This window comes from Paramormyrops kingsleyae, chromosome 25 (assembly GCF_048594095.1).
Source record: "Paramormyrops kingsleyae isolate MSU_618 chromosome 25, PKINGS_0.4, whole genome shotgun sequence".
NCBI lineage: Eukaryota > Metazoa > Chordata > Actinopteri > Osteoglossiformes > Mormyridae > Paramormyrops > Paramormyrops kingsleyae.
In genome coordinates this window covers 22319868-22337590 of record NC_132821.1, presented here as the reverse complement: position 1 = coordinate 22337590, position 17723 = coordinate 22319868, and the positions used below count along the sequence as shown (strand labels likewise).

Genomic DNA, 17723 nt, shown 5'->3' with positions numbered 1-17723 from the left:
TGTCATTACAAGCTCTGTAATTGGTAATTAACAAGTAATTGATTTGGTGACATGGTGGCAATCTGTGTCAGGGACTGCAATGCTTTTGGGGACCAGCTTTGGTGACGCCTTAATCACCCCTTGCCCGGTCGTTCCCTGCCCCCAATAACATCCCTCTGTTTAAAAGGCAGTTTCTGGATCCTCAGCGTCCTCAGTGAATCTCTCCTTTTTTGGCTAGTCATGATGGGAAGTGATTAATACGAGCGGGAAGGTCAGCTGCTCGGTTACCAGGACGCCAGCAGCCGTCACCGTGGAGCTTGTTGCTCTAGTTACCATTTCGCTGTGCCGGATGGTGGGGGATCATGCTGGGGGCAGGCGGGGGGGGGGGGGGAGTGGCCAGCAAACCGGAGGGCTAACCTTGAGGGAGGGGGGCCACGGGAAGCAGGGGGACAAGTGAGGAGCAAACGCTATCACTGGCGTTTGGGCTGAGTCCCGGCCAGATGGCGGCCAGAGCCAGGCAGCAGGTGGCGCTGTGCTGCAAGCCCGAAGCCAGCCCAAACCGAGCCCGTCCCCCGTAAAACACCCTTCCTCCATAGTGGGAACGAGCACAAATTTGGAAATAGCCTCAATTGCCTCAGTTAACGTGAATAATAATAATAATAGCAATGCACCCCCCGCTCCCACCTCTCCAGGAAGGCTACAGGGGCAGCTTTGGGAGCGTCCCCCCGCCTCTTAATGGCAGGGGAGGGGGTGACGCACTTCTTCCCTCCGTTCTCCTGCGACCCCCTGCTCTCCGACCATCCGGCCTGAGTGGGGCGAGGATTCCCCGACTGAGAGCTGTGTGTGTGTGTGTGTGTGTGGTGGGGGGGAGTCTTCTGTTTGAGTGTGCTCATGTTCTGTAATTTTCTGGACAGGATTACATTTCAGCTGAGGATTGTATTGAACTCTCTCATTATTTTGTCTTTTAAACAATAAAGCTGAAGTAAAAATGTTTAAATCATCATTGCATCGCCTGCCTCGCACACTTTTATGTGTCTGTGACCTGCCTGAGAGATTTATTCAGTCTTGGATGCGCTTCGGATCGTCGTGAAGAGAATTCATCCATCTTGGCGACAAAATGGAAACGTAGACTTTGGTCTTTAAGCATGTGTGTGTCCGGTTGATTAATGGAAAAATCTATCTCTTTATTCCAAGCTCTTTGAAGAAGCTGTATTATACTTCAAAGAGATACCATTCTAAGGGTCCACATGTAAATATTTTCACTCCCTGTAGTTATAAAGAAATGGGATCTTGTAGGTCACCACAGTATTTTATGACCTTGAAGGTGTGATTTCTGCAGTCTGTGGACCGTTATCCTGCTGGCCAGGCATATGCCACATCTTACACGTGTATATGAGTAACGTGAAGTAATTTGTGGAGTATCCATGGGTTAAACAATGTTAATAGGCCTTGATGCAGAGTTTGGGGGCAGAGGGATTTCCTGGAATGCTCGCTGTCCCAATTCATGTTCTCTCTCCCCCCTCCATCCCTCCATCTGCCCTTCTCTCCCACCCTTCCTGCCTTCTGTATACATCATCCTGCCGCTCCTCTCTTTCGATCCTGCTCCATTCATCACCTCTCTCCATCTTTTATTTTCTCAAATTCCTCTCCTACCACCTTCCTGCCTTTCTCCTACTGTCCATTTTTTCCTCTATACACCTCTCTCTTTCTCCCTATCCTTTCCTCTGTGCCATCTCTCTCTCCTCCCATCCGTGCTGCCCTTTTCCCTCCGCGCCTTCTCCCTCCCCCTCCCTCTCCTCCTGCGCACCCCCCGCTCTCTTCCCCTCCATCCCAGGCCATCATGGCCCAGCTGCCTCAGGAGGAGAAGGCCAAGATCGCCGAACAGGTGGAGAGCTTCCGGCAAGAGAAATGCAAGCTGGACGCCGAGGTAGCCAAATGGGACGACAACGGCAACGACATCATCGTGCTAGCCAAGCAGATGTGCATGATCATGATGGAGATGACTGACTTCACCAGGTACGCAGGCTGCAGTGAGCAGGGAAATCTGTGTCATCGCTATGGCTGCTCCTGACAAACTGTTCAAATTATTCACCGAGGTGGCCTCGTGTTGATCTACTCGCAAGCCACCTCCGTCTGCTGTTCCTAACTTGCCTGCCGCTTCTGACTTCCCGTCTGTTTTCAAACTTTGATGTTCAATCTATTGGATTTATAACTACCTCGTCTTCAGAACATGGACCTTTCCTGCAAATTGCCTGCACACACCAATTACCTTGACAGATATATAAATGCTAGTCAGTCAAGGACAGCCAGCCTGTCGGTTGATGTGGTATCGGCTGTGTGTTCCGGGATGTTCCATACCGGACTGAGAAAGACCAAGGCAAAAATGTTACCCACTGAACATTTTCCTAAGATAGCTCTGTCTAGTGTAACGCCAAATCAATCATCGGCCATAATTGGGCCGTCGCTAAGGTGATGGGAAAATAAATCGTGGCATGTGATGAGGTACTGGCACTATGCCATAGGATCTTGTAATAGGGTCTTAGTGTCGCTGATGAAAGGTCACCCCTTCATCCTTGGTAAACAAAGGTCACCAACTATCAGTTTCATTCCCGGGCTTCTGTAACAGGGGCAAAGGTCCATTGAAGAACTCCTCCGACGTAATCAATGCTGCCAAGAAGATCGCAGAGGCCGGCTCCAGGATGGACAAACTGGCCCGTGCCGTTGCTGACCAGGTAAAGGTCTTTATTACGCAAATGGGCTCCAAAGGTACTCCAGGAGAGCCGGGTTACCCATGCCAGATTTTTGTTTGCTTATTTGTTTACATTTTTCTGAAGGTCTAGGTGCCGCAGCAATGTGAAAACAGGCTATCCAGCTCCTCACAACCCGCTCAGGAACTGTGAACCCAAGTTCAAATAGGGCCCATCTTTAATATAATTAGGCCCTCTGAGGCACCTCTGCGATGTGCTGATGGGCCTCTTTCAATATCTAGTCAATCAAATTGGCCCCTTGAATAAAAGAGGGAGATGTATGTGGCGATGATGGCTATGATGTGTCATCTGCGAAGGGGAGCCTGTTTGCTTCATCAACATTTAATAAGTCGAGTATCATGTCCATTCACAAAGAGGTATCGATTCATTAGGACCTGGCTTGTTGTTTTCTTTTTGCCCCCATCTCTTCTTGCGAGCAAGGAAGTTCGTTTGATATTGAAATTAGCCTGCCGGTTTTGAGTAATGAGAAATTTGGTATCAAGCAGGAAGTAGGCTTTCGGGAGAGAAAAAACAGGGACAGACACACACGGCACATGCACACATGCTCCCACCACATTGGGCTATGAAGTTACTGAACCGTATCCACGGAATTGTGCAGAATCGCTTCAGTGGGAATCTGATGCAGTGCAAAGCAGCGGGTCCCGAACAGAATCAACAGTTGCTTTAATGAATTGAACAGGTGGCTTGCCATTCTTAATTCAAGCGTTAACCGATTCCTTGACTTGAATATTCACGTCCTTCTGCTTCCCCGTGCTGCATTTGACGAGCTCACATGCACGCTGTGAGCTCATGCAGAGGGAGGGCTTGGGCATTTCTTTCTGAGCAAGTTCAGCTCATTAAATCCTGTCCTGCAGGTACAGAGCGAAGGCCACCACTGATTTCATCTTGCATGCAAATAGTCGGACATACACAAGGAAAGGAGAGGTTGTTGGTAAACAAAGTCCTATGGGTGATCTTATAGTTTCTGGAATTATTTCCATATCATTCTTGCCATCAGAAACAGAATCCATCAGAGAAGAGTTGAGATCTTGTTCTTGGTTGTGAAGAGTACAGATCTTGTTCTTGGTTGTGAAAAGTTTAGTTCTTATTCTTGATTAAAAAGAGCTGAGGTTATGTTATTGGTTGAGTTATTTTTCTTGATGTCAAATGTGAAGAGTTGAGATCTTGTTCTTGACTGAGAAGCATTGAGATTCCTGTCTTTGTTCCTGTCCTTGTCCACGTGAATCATAGACCACCGAGCCATGACAAACCTTGTTGTTCGTAGCAGACATTCCTCGAGTAAAACAAAGTAGATTGTGTCCTTTGGAGTGTCAGATAGCCTGTATTATAGTGCGGAGTCTATGCAGGAATCTGTCGGACATGTTTGTTGGTGTGCCAAGTCTCTATGTTTACGGAAATTAATTTATTAAAGTAAATGTGGAGCTGGCCGCTCATCGGTAATCATATTACTCATCACAACCTGAATGATTACAGGCAGAGGAACCACAGAATGAGTGACGACTTTAAGCTACAGCCAAGTAATATTTTTACTCAATTAAAAAATGAAAACTAATGTTGAAGTGCAGCTTCAGGTTTTCTAACAAGGAGGTTAACGAGGGGAGGTGGGGGGGGAGGGCTCCTTTATGCATTGTAAACACACTCTGTCTCAGCCTTGATAAGGCACCTCAAGATCGAAGGATAAAATGAACCAATCAGGTATGACAGCTTGGCGTGACACAAGGTCATAGGCAGAAAGTACTGCATCTAAACAGAAACACTCTGTCTCTCAGGAGTCCAGAACTGCGTACGAGCAGTGGCCTCCACACTCCACAAGGATTACACGGTAGCCCATACTGTTCCTTACGGGGCCTGGACTTTGTGCTGAGTTTTGTTTAACTTTCTCTGCGGCACTCAGATCAACCGTGACCGAAGGAGAAGCTCGTAGACCATCAGACAGACAGAGCCTTCATTTGATCGAACAGGGAGAAAAGCTGCATTTGGCACCTTGGGCTGCACGAATACTGCAACGACAGCTGTTCTGTTTCTGCAGTCTGAGTGGCGCTGCAGGTGAAATCTGTAGGAGGCCGGCACAGTACAGGAAGTGCTGGGCAAAATGGCAGCCTGTCTCAGGACTCCATTTCCCATAATGCCTCATTCCATACGGTTAACATTGAACCCCATCTAAAATATTACAGAGTAAAAAGGAGGTGTAACTTTGTGGAGTTTAATTGAATTTCATGGTCAGATTTCATTACCCCAGTGGTACGTCTCATCCACCCTATGGTAGAACAAAAGAACAAAGGGTCTCAAGATTCCTTTCACTTCTATATTGATTTGTTCTCCTTTTCTATTTATTGGTGTGCTTATTTTTATGGCAGTATTAAAAAGTCATAAAAAGCGCTTTTACGGCAGTGGGCTTTTTCCATAATTGCGGGGGCTGCTGTCTGAGGATCTTGGGTTTAGCCACGGTGGTCTGAGGGCGACACGCTGATCCAAAAGCTGTCCGCTGACTCAGGTTGGGCCCCCGCCCTTCTTCCGGTCCGCCGGCCTCATTGCGATGCGGAGCGGAGCCTGGCTCACGTCCCGCCCGCTCTGAGCGACACCCTCGGTGCCTCCATCACCCCGTTCAGAGTCACATCTCCTAAACGTGGTGCTTGAAACATCACGCCACGTCCGCAGATGTACGCAAATTGCTGATTTTAACAGATGGCCCCCAAACAGATCTTGGGTCTACACTCTCTGCATCCTCGCCGCCCTATGAAGTGCTGGTACCAAATTCACACCATGCCTTATTTAAAGGTCATTTTGAATGCTAAAGACTTCAACCCGTTTAGCATGTATGTAGGAATGTAGGAAGGGCTGATAATTAGCAGTTAATTAAAAGGTAATTTAATGAACAGCTCCTCTTCTTTTTTCTAGTGCCCCGACTCGGCCTGTAAGCAAGACCTGCTGGCATACCTGCAACGGATTGCCCTCTACTGTCACCAGCTGAACATCTGCAGCAAAGTGAAGGCCGAGGTGCAGAACCTCGGGGGAGAGCTCATCGTCTCGGGGGTAAGTTGGCGCGTACCACCCCCGGACGGGGGGGTGTTGGGGATGCGGTCCTACCCGGAAGCCAGATGGGATTCCACAGGTGTCTGCATCACTCTGCTTGTCGGCATGGAAAGTTGACAAGAACTCAGGTGACACCCTGGATTTGGTATCGTGGGTACGCCACTCGTCTCCGTGGCAACGGGCAGTAATCGGCAGCCGCGCTGACTTGTGCGCATCTTACTGGGCGTGAAGCCTCCCCGTCCTGGTTTCCTGCGTTTGTCAGGCGGACAAAAAGCGCCACGCGGGTCATACAAAAGGGGGGGGGGGGGGGGGCGGTGCTATATATACAGTCGGTAAATGATGATACACTGGGGGATCGCTTTCAAAACCCATTCAAGGGCCCGCCTGCTGGGGGGGGGTGGACGGGGGTTAAGTTAAAATGTCACTCTCCTAATGACTGTCAGGATGAGCCGACAGACAGGCTGCAATGTCAAAAACCAGGAAAAGGATACACTGCCTATGCAGGGATACCCACCGTCTTGCAACCTCCTCCCCCCCCCCCACCCCCACCTCCAGTACATACCGGAGGCAGGTTAATCAGTGCTGGGGAAGAGGAGAGCCAGTAATCTCGCCTCAGACTCCGGAGAGCGTGACTGGTAATCTCCATTGACAGGCGGCGTAGGAGTAGCGAGGGATCGATGTGTGTTTGAGCCTCTAGGGGGCCAGGGGGTGGGGGGGGGGGCGGTATGGATTAAGGCCGATGACCAGTACATCATTGAACGAACAGTAAAGGTCACACATGGCTATTCTCTGAGCTCCTCCATCCTTAAAGCCTCGTAGTCAGACTTAGCCACTTAAAATGAAAATAACATATTCATATACTCACAAATACCCTTGCATGATGAGTATGTTTGAGACACACAGTAGGGTCATACATCTGAGTCCCATCTTTCGAGGCTGATCAGTTCTTAAAGAAAATCATTGACTTAACTGTTCAGTTGCACTTTAACTGAAGTGTAACTTTAATAGTTTGACTGTTAGCTTCTCACCGTTCACTGTTGTTTAGCTTCTGTGGTACCGAGTCATTTGCTCGGGCTGTGACGAGCGTGTTTGTGTAAACGAGCGTGACCTCGACCTTCAGCAGGCTCCGGCGGCGGTAAACGTCCCCAGCGCTAGGAGCTGGGGCGTATTGACGGATTCGTCGAGGCGTTTGCCGCCACCGCTAACGTGAAAGGACACGTCGTTTTTAACAGTAGTTAAGGATGGCCGTGACCTTCCCAGTAACTGGGTGCGCGTGGACAGGTTGCTGGCGAAATCCCTAGCGTGTTCTGGAATGGGGACCTGCTGAGAATATCGTTAATGCCACCATTTAGGCGACCCGCTTGATACCATCTCACACACCACTTTGGGCTTTAAATGGCCCATTTGGCTGGACGTAGGACTGGCTGTCTGTGGAGCCCCTCCCTGACTTCCCCCCCCATCCCGAGTGGGAATGTCAGCCCTGGGAGTCCAAGTCAGATGGCTGCCTGACCCCCCTGACCCAGAACGTGCCCCTGCAGTAACCGGGCCCCCAGGCCATGGTGTCAGGCCGTCTCACACCTCACCGCAATTCCCTCGGTCAGTCGCGCCCCCCTCCTGTCAGGCCAAATCACGAGCAGGTGACCAGGAGGGGGGTGGTGACACTGTGGCTCTGAGCTTCCGGCAGTCACCTCCCCAGTCAGCCATCTCCGAAGTACCTGCCCCCACCCTCTATATATAAATCATATGTGTGACCAGCAGGGGGCTTATTGAGGACGTGTTCCTCTGGTCAATGGAGTGGAGCTATCAAGAGGAGCAGTGGGTTTCCCTGGCTGGGGGGGGGGGGTCATTGTTTGGCTCCGGTGGGAGGCTGGAGAGGAGGTGGGAGCGTGGCGAGAATGCCGAGTGAGTCAAAACCTGCCCCCCCACCAATCACAGCTTCGCCTTCCCTCCCTGTCTCCTTCTCTTTAAAACTTCAAAGCATCTTTTGTTCAAACTTCGGTGCCAGTTCCACCAGATCTTAACGAGCACCCTGGATAATTATCCTGTACAGTGAGGCACCTGCTTTCAGCTGCATCTCTGAGGCCGAGCGCCGTCTCCGCTACGGCTTCATGGTCCCTGTTACAGCTTCACGGCCGCCAAGCTGCCGGATGCTGCCCCTGCTATGGCTTCACGCCCGCGGAACCACCAAACACCATCCCTGCTATGGCTTCAAGGCTGCCAAGCCGGCAAATGCAGTCGAACACCGTCCCCTTTACGGCTCCTCCGCTGCCAAACCGCTGGACGCCGTGTCTGCTACGGCTGCCATTTCCGTTACAAAAAGCTCCTTCTACACACCTCGCTGTTTTGGGGACCTTCAAGTCAGTTCAGGGCAATATCCGCCCGCTCTTCCCCCAGTTTTCCTGGTAAAGACAGGTAAGGCCACACCTGTCTGGGCGTGAGCACTCTACTGACCATGTGACTTTCAGGTTTAGCAAGGTGCCTGATGGGTGTCTGGGACAGGATAGATGGATGTATGTCTGGTGGAGGAGGGTGACATTCTCGGGGCTCGTAGACCTGCATCCTGCTCATGTCTAAAATCACAGCAGGTTGACACATGGGCGGCTTCGCTGTGACATGTGACTGCCCCTTTACACGTGTGTGTGCCACCATGCATCCTTCCTGGTCTGACACATAGGAAGCCTCCATCCGCCATCAACGTGAGCGTGCTGCACTATTTTTATGATTATTCTTATAATTTTCTCAGAACTTGAAATTGCAGAATCTTGTTGCAAGAAACAACACAATTTAGCGCTCGTGCGTTTCTGAGATGTCTTGTTTTTCTGAGATTTTTTTGTGACTGTGTTTTTTTTTTTTTATTTCATGTCATGTGATTGTTGTTCTTCATGATGTTTGACCCTGGCGAACAATCCGTCTCTGCGTCTAAAGAGCGACGCTGATGGAGACTTGGTGCCAGGCAGAGCAATTTGAAAGTGGTTACAAATGATTTTATTTCTAGATTGATTACAGCGCGCGGAAAGCGAGAGAAAGAAAGTGCCGGTAATGTTATTCCGAACATGCCTGGGCTATGAGCAAAGACTAAATTATAAACAAAAAGCTTGATGACTGGGGGGAAAAGCAGGTTGATGTGAATTTATTACCATGATGTGAATTTATTATGACGGTTTGTATGCCTGAGAGAGAGAGAGGATTTTTTTTTTCCAAATTAATTTTTTATTTTTTAGGTATGCTTGTGGCGAGTTTGTGATTGAAATAAGACCCATGTAGACGGCACCCCCACCCCCCCCAGCCCCCCCCCAGCCCCTGTAACAAATGTCCAGCTTGTTCTGGGATGAGGGGAGGGAAGGAGAACAATACCAGAACCAAAGATGCATTCAGGGCACACAAATCCTGCTCATGATTATGCAAGGAGCCCCCCCACCCGAGCCCCCAGTCTCGTCGGATGCAGTGGGTGATGTTCGGGGGTGCCACTTATATTCTTCTAACCCACAGTGCTGTACTCTTGACGAGCATGATTACCAGTGAAAGAGCGCACTGAGGGATGTTCCATGCAGTGATCTTCGGAAAGACAAGATAACACATCCTTCTGCCCAGAGAATGGTCCTCCCAGCTGGCATCAGAGTTGGGCTGGGCGATATCGCATCGATATCATATCGTGTAAATGCAATAAGCACGTAAGTCTGGACGCCAGCTTTTCGGTGCTATACGGACATTTACTTGCACCCACAATTTAAGCAGATTAGTAGTGTGCCTAAAATATTAATGAGGCATTTTATGACGCCCAAAAGTCAGTAATCAGTATAAATTCGGCATATCCTTATGTTTAATAAATGTGTCGGACTTTAAACTGCAAAAAGTACCACCACACCGCCAATGTCTTTTTGACTTGTTTGTCCACAAAATCTCTTTTAAAAGATGTGGCTGCTGAGCATATCTCACTGAAGTACGCCAAACCATAGTATACCAGAACAGTATCATGTGGTGTGCTCTGCTACAGTGCATATCTCACTGAAGTACGCCAAACCATAGTATACCAGAACAGTACTATGTGGTGTGCTCTGCTACAGTGCATATCGCACTGAAGTACGCCAAACCATAGTATACCAGAACAGTACTATGTGGTGTGCTCTGCTACAGTGCATATCGCACTGAAGTATGCCAAACCATAGTATACCAGAACAGTATCATGTGGTGTGCTCTGCTACAGTGCATATCTCACTGAAGTACGCCAAACCATAGTATACCAGAACAGTACTATGTGGTGTGCTCTGCTACAGTGCATATCTCACTGAAGTACGCCAAACCATAGTATACCAGAACAGTATCATGTGGTGTGCTCTGCTACAGTGCATATCTCACTGAAGTACGCCAAACCATAGTATACCAGAACAGTACTATGTGGTGTGCTCTGCTACAGTGCATATCTCACTGAAGTACGCCAAACCATAGTATACCAGAACAGTACTATGTGGTGTGCTCTGCTACAGTGCATATCTCACTGAAGTACGCCAAACCATAGTATACCAGAACAGTACTATGTGGTGTGCTCTGCTACAGTGCATATCTCACTGAAGTATGCCAAACCATAGTATACCAGAACAGTACTATGTGGTGTGCTATGCTACAGTGCATATCTCACTGAAGTACGCCAAACCATAGTATACCAGAACAGTACTATGTGGTGTGCTCTGCTACAGTGCATATCTCACTGAAGTACGCCAAACCATAGTATACCAGAACAGTACTATGTGGTGTGCTCTGCTACAGTGCATATCTCACTGAAGTATGCCAAACCATAGTATACCAGAACAGTACTATGTGGTGTGCTATGCTACAGTGCATATCTCACTGAAGTACGCCAAACCATAGTATACCAGAACAGTACTATGTGGTGTGCTCTGCTACAGTGCATATCTCACTGAAGTATGCCAAACCATAGTATACCAGAACAGTACTATGTGGTGTGCTATGCTACAGTGCATATCTCACTGAAGTACGCCAAACCATAGTATACCAGAACAGTACTATGTGGTGTGCTCTGCTACAGTGCATATCGCACTGAGGTATGCCAAACCATAGTATACCAGAACAGTACTATGTGGTGTGCTCTGCTACAGTGCATATCGCACTGAAGTACGCCAAACCATAGTATACCAGAACAGTACTATGTGGTGTGCTCTGCTACAGTGCATATCGCACTGAAGTATGCCAAACCATAGTATACCAGAACAGTACTATGTGGTGTGCTCTGCTACAGTGCATATCGCACTGAAGTATGCCAAACCATAGTATACCAGAACAGTACTATGTGGTGTGCTCTGCTACAGTGCATATCGCACTGACGTATGCCAAACCATAGTATACCAGAACAGTACTATGTGGTGTGCTCTGCTACAGTGCCGCCTCACGGATAACTGGCATTGCACAGCACTTTGCCCGCATGTCTTACCACCGTATAAAGTGACAGCATGCTCTCTGTGCATTTCATAATGGTGTGGCTGATCATATGACTGGCTGGTGGGATGTGGTTTTCTGGTTTCTTAGAATATTCCAAAAACTCACACCAGCACTGCTTCATTCCCCTACCCGGCTCCTCGCATCCATTACTCTCCCAGTCTCCCTTCATCCTACAATAATTTTCAATTCAATTAAATTCAATTTATTTCTGTATAGCGCCTTTCACAACTGAGTCACCCCCAGGTGCTTTACATGTGCTGTGATGCATTATAACATCATTAAGACAGAATATTACAAAAACAGGGAAAAGGAAAGACAACGAAATGAAAGAACGAATGCCATTGGACAACGGAGGAGATGAACCAAAAACTCCCAAGCAGGTAGAAAAAAGAACCTCTGGGGGCCCCAAGGTCAGCAGGCTGCCCAGCCCCCCCCCCCCCCCCCAGGCTGAGGAGAAATAGTAGTCAAGGTCAAAACCAAAGACCATGGATGAGTCTCCATGCCGCCCTGTGTAGGGTAGCAGACTGAAGGCTGCACCCACGATGTTACAGTTCATAAGTCATGTCCATGATGTCACTCCTCCATGGGACTGAACCAGGACTCCAGCTCAGGTGGTGCATGCCGTGGTGCCATCCCGTACCGCGGTACCTCCATCCCGTACCGCGGTACGTCCATTCCGGGACGGCGGTTAGCGGGCTATTGACGGTTGTCAGCGGCAGCTCCGCCAGTCAGGAGCTGAAGCACCTTCTCCACGCATCTCCTTGGAAACGCTTTCTCTGAAGCTCCACGGCACGTTGAGAACAACATGTGTCTCTTAGAGAAATATCATGGTTTTCCCCACGTTTCTCCAGTCGGCTAATGATATATTTACCCTTTAAAGAATGAAGCAGGCAGGTGCTTCAGCACTGTGGCCTCACATGTCCAGGGTTAGGGGTTCGATTCCTGCCCCAGCTCGGGATCGCATGCTCTCCGCATGATCATATGGTTGTTCACGTGGGTACACTCCCATGGTCAGTAGACATATGGCTCAGATTATTTGGGATCTGTAATTTGCCGCTTGTGTGTGTTTGTGATGAACTGGCACTTTCTCCGTCATCTGTTACCTCCTCAGATCGTGGCGTTTTGAACACAGCCTGTCATGTGCTTTATGTGCTTTATGCTTCATCCTCTAAGCAGATACAGCACAAAAGTGTCTGTTTTTTGAAAGTTACACAAATCTCGCACAGCAGACAGACAGCCTTTGGGTGAACCCAGAGTTCTCTGTTTGTCCGTCTCCCTTTGTAAACATCGTTTGACCGGCCGGCTTCTGACGAATTATCCCCCATCTGTTTTTTTTGGGGTAAACATGGATCATTTGGGATTTGACAGAAAACACTGCAGAGGTGTAAAATGTTGCCTGTTGAAGTGCGTACGACATGCTGTGATGTGCCGTATTTGATTCCGGAATTTCCGGCATTGTGTGTTTATCATCATGGGGCGGGGGGGGGCTGTTCCATGTGCTTTCATCACACAAAGATAGGAGATCATGCCTCCCCCCCTCTCCCCTCCCCTCACATGAACATCATTACCCAGCCGGGGGGGGGGGGGGCACAGCAAAGCGAAAGCTTCAAACTGTGTCCATATTTCAAATAGATTTCAGTTAGATGTTTGTTGTCTCGCGTTTCCGCCGCGCTGATATGTATCCTCAAAGGGTTTTTCTCCCCGCACGCGCCGATATCTCGCCCATATGACCTGGGTTTGACGAATGATAACCTCTCCCTTGGTGCATGCTTTCAATTAGCGCGGCAAGTGTGTTTTCCTAGGGGTTACAATCAGCGCTCGAGTGTGAAGCGGCTGTCAGATTCAGATCCGGCGACTTCCGAGTCTGCGGCACCTGGCAGAACCTGTTAAAAATACCTAAAAGCTCCTCCCTGCCCCCCCCCCACCTCACTTTGTTTTTCTGTTGCTTCTGAATATCCCCCAACGAGACAGAGACAGGCAGAAAGCCTGTTGGCAGGGCCGTGTTCATGGGGCCTATTCCGTGTTGGTGGTGAGGGGAAAAGGCATTCACGGTGTCACCGGTGGCCTCAGAATTCCAGGGACTCCCCCCAGGTCGTTAAATTGGCACCACTGCCAAATTTGGCGGCCCTGGGATTAACGAGGGATCCCAGCTTCTGTAATTGGACCCTGGCCCGGCGCGGTCCCCTCCTCTCCGCCCGGCGCCATCGTATCATTAATGCCCTCCCGCGTTCCGCTCGGGATTCGCTGTCGCTTATTTGATTTTGATTACCGAGTCCGCGGATTTCCTGGAGGGTGACGGGCTTTCTTCTTCCCGCTCACCATCTGGGGCTGGAGTCCATTATGTCGTCCAGCTGACTCCGCTCGGGATACAGGCTCCGCCGGGGAATGTCCGGGAACAAGAGAGGAGGAGGCAGACGAGGAAACAGAGGACCGGCGTACGTGTTAATTACGGATGTGCAGAAACCTCTGTGTGGCGAGCGTGACGTTTTACCCTTTCGTCTCGGTGACGGCGCCCCCGAGCAGGTGCGCCAGAAGAAGACTTCAGAACAGCAGGTGGCCCAAGCTGAGCTGACCGCTTCCAGACCGAGACAGTTAGTGGGAGACTGGTAAAACCCCCCCCCCAGGGAGGTGGATTTAAGGTTCTGTGGATAGTTAACCGGGGATCCAGGAGAGGCAAGACCAGGAACCACAATTAAGTTTGAGTCTGAATGACTAACAAATAAAAAAGGCGACAGAAACTAAACGGGGATGTTGGGGGAAAAAAATGAAATTCATTCATATTCTTCTCTTTCTTCTCAGTATAAATATTAATTCTCCGGACCATTAATACATTATTACCTTGAAGAATAATATGGATAAGAGAAATAATAATTACAATTGTTTTTATTATTAATATCGCTAATAATAGTAGCACTAACAGCAATATTACTACTTAATACTACTGCTACTATTATTAAGTAATGAGCCGTTAGCACGTTAGCGGATAATAACGGTCCGGCCTGTGACGCTCGTCTCTGATTTTGTCTTGTCCCCCCCACCAGCTTGACAGCGCCACCTCCCTGATCCAGGCCGCCAAGAACCTGATGAACGCGGTGGTGCTGACCGTCAAGGCGTCCTATGTGGCGTCGACCAAGTACCAGAAGGTGTACGGCACAGCCGCGGTCAACTCGCCCGTGGTGTCGTGGCGGATGAAGGTGCCCGAGAAGAAGCCGCTGGTGAAGCGGGAGAAGCCCGAGGAGTGCCAGATGCGGGTGCGCCGTGGCTCACAGAAGAAGCACATCTCGCCTGTGCAGGCCCTGAGCGAGTTCAAGGCCATGGACTCCTTCTAGACCCCCGCCACGCCGTACAGGCCCCCCCCCATACTGCTCTCTCGGATTCCTTCTGATCTTTCCTTTCTGTTTTCTTTCGGGTCATTTGTTGATCGAGGTTCGGCAGTGAGGCCCCTCCGTGTCCGTGTATCTCTACAATAGCTAGCTAGGATTGGGACGCCAGCGTCGATGTGGGGAGTCCGGATTGTGGGTGGGTGGGTTTGGGGGTTGAGTTTTGCCATTAGTCATGTTAGATTGGCCCAGTGAACAGGCACCTGATCACAGAAAACAGACAAGGATGGAAAAATGTGATGTTCACTGGGAAATCAAAACTGTCAGGTATCTCTGAGCCTCGCTGAATCTTGTGACATAACAGTAACACGTAAAGTGATCGACTATAATGATAGTAATAATGATTATAATAATGATTTGGCTGGATGTGTGTATGAATGATTTAAAAATATATCAAATTAACCAAATGAAAACCTTGATGTCAGCCATTGCTGGTTTTATGGATGTTCTGTCAGCTTCTCCCCCAATCCATCTAACGAGGCCGCTTAGATTTGTTCAGTATCGGTATTTTTTAATTTGGTTGTTACTTGTAGTGATACGATGATGTTCATGGTTAATATACCCAGAACGTAACATTAGCGTACGACTCATTTCTTATAACCCACGTGGCCCATAAAGCACAGGATTCCATCTACACCATTTTTAAAATGTATTTATTTAACTATAATGCCACTAACTGTTTCGGCCTGGTTGGACATAGGGATAGGATGTTGTTTAATTTAGATGTGGAGAGGATTCAGTGGATTGCTTGGAGGTTAATGCTTTCCATGTTTTCATATTCTCATGTTCTCCATTCTCCAATAAACTCTTCAACTCTACCTGCTCTGTGCAATCAGTGCCCTCAGGTTGATGTTGGTCGTGGCACACGTGCAGTCCTTGTTCAAATCTGTTTCCGACCCAATGTCGCACATACGAATCCACGTCGGCACCGATTTAATGTTTAGAGATGTGCTGCAAGGGAATTTTCCGGAAGTTTAGACTTCTACCAGCGTATCTGTCCACCAAAACCTGCGGAATTCCATCCCTTAGGAGAGCCCATAATTAGTATGGAGATACTAAACTCGTTTGTTTTTTTCTTTGAGTGTTTGTCCGTAGCGGTCATTATTCCTGAGGTTTTGGTGTTTGCTGAGCTCCAGAGCACCAGCCAGTCCAATGGGCGGCACAGTAAATTAAACCGAACCAAATTGACCAGCGTAAGAGTGTGAAGCTGCCGAAGAATCGAGCCGATCGCCGGAGGTGAGATTCACCTTGGATCAGTACTGGTCAAGACTGGAGGTCTGCATTGGTCAAGTTTCAAGCTTTATGGTCGTTTGTATTCGGAAGAACGCGGTGAAATTCCACAGAATGGCAGAGTTGCAGGGGAGGGGCGGGAGGGTAGGACAAACATCAGCGCAATAAAAGGCCAGACAGTGCAGTGACAAGACAGTGCAATATAAGAACAAGCAGACAATAAATAAGCAATAAGTAGGTGATGCAGTGGGGAGAGGGACATACAAAAAAACCACAGAGGTGGTAAAGCGCAGAAATGGAATATTAGTAACAAGGGCAATACAATGCAATGAGGAGACGGATACAGGTCACTGGTTCTTTAGCGACCTGATGGTTTGGGTCACGGTTTCTCTGCTTCTCTCACGAAGTGTCTACTGCTCGATGCAGACATGCTGAGTACGGAATTCATCTGTGTGTGCAGAACATATGAACTCCGAGGGTGGGGAGGGGGGGGGGGGTCCTCGAAACGTTGCAGATACGTGCCTAAAAAGCACGATATAACGAAACGACATATATCGGACATCAATTTCCCATTGTTTTATGTGAAAGAACAAATCAAGAATGTAAATTTATATGGAATTGTGTAAGTAAATGAATAGGGTATGCTTATATATTGAACATTAAACTGTAATACAGTATAATTTATTGTTTTTGCTAAACAATGATTAGAAAAGACACTGGCATTTTTTAAGTAATTAGTACTGTTTTGCAAGTACAGTGACTTAAAGCCAATAGAATTCATTTAGAAGTCAAATAAAATGCCATAAGAACTGATTTGAAGTGCAGGCGGTCCCCCGGTTATGAACAAGATCCATTCTGTCTTTAAGTCGACTTGTAGGTAAGTAAGCAAAATAATAATACAGCCCATAATAATTATTTTTATACAGTAATAATAAAAGTACATACAGTACTGTATTCTACCTCAAGCTGATGAACCATTATATTTAAATAGGCTTTATGGCGGTTCGTTTTAAGTACGAGTTGTCTGTAAGTCAGGCTTTCTTAACCCGAGGACTGCCTGTATATCGAATTCACCGTCCCTAATTAATCAATGATGTGTAAGCAGGTTATATCCCTTTGTATGTAGTATAATGTATAAAGAACCTTTTGATTGCAGCAGCAGATTTGTAGAAGGGTCACAAATTTAACCACAATGACAGATTTCATTTCATCCTGTGGCTTAATGAGCAAAGGAAAACCAGCAGTATTTATTAGCCTAGCTAGAGCGCACATCGATAAAATTCATAAATTACTAACAATGTCTTCATAACAAAAATTACCAGAGTCTGATTTATGCATGCGACAGACATAACCTTTTGAGAAGGTCTGTGTCCATGTGAAATAGTTGTAGATGAGGACCGGACCGCGACGTGCACTCCTGCAGGCTCACGGTAAGTTATGCATTTGACATTCATTTTACATTACTCTGCCTGTACAGTCCCTTCACATTCACCGTCTTCCTCTGCTGGGTCATGAGGTCTGTCTGTCCTTTCCCGGGGTTTCGACACGACACAGGTGCCGATGTCTTTCCGGGGAGTGCTCCCGCCGCCCCCTCTCTGGCTGTGGGGTCCGGGAGTCACCCACGGCTGTGGATACAGATTTCATTGTGGGGGCGTGGCTTGTTTCCTGATGTATGCGCTGGCCAGGCCAGCTTCTCGTTTAAAGAGCTGCGGTATTAAAAGCCCAGAGTCATCCTGAAATCTAATTAAACCAGTATTGCTTACTCTCACTCTCTGCTCGTCGGACAGAGCGCTGTGTCGGTAATGAATTATTGTTACCCGCGGCAATCCGGCACGTGCTGAAATGTGAGCCCAGTACGGTCGCCGCACATAGGGGGTTC

The 17723-nt window shown here is 48.3% G+C and overlaps 1 protein-coding gene across 8 annotated transcripts in view; it reads left to right on the top strand.

Annotated features, from left to right (window-relative positions):
- The window catches only part of ctnna2 (catenin (cadherin-associated protein), alpha 2), a 239838-nt gene extending 224406 nt beyond the window's left edge, over positions 1-15432 (top strand). For all 8 annotated transcript variants that reach the window (XM_023799332.2, XM_023799334.2, XM_023799335.2 and 5 more), the window contains 4 exons: positions 1814-1995; positions 2606-2711; positions 5646-5780; positions 14276-15432. In XM_023799332.2, coding sequence (XP_023655100.1) covers positions 1814-1995; positions 2606-2711; positions 5646-5780; positions 14276-14563 — 711 coding nt within the window. In that variant the 3' untranslated portion in view covers positions 14564-15432. The remainder of the gene's footprint in view (positions 1-1813; positions 1996-2605; positions 2712-5645; positions 5781-14275) is intronic.
- Positions 15433-17723: the final 2291 nt, after the last annotated feature.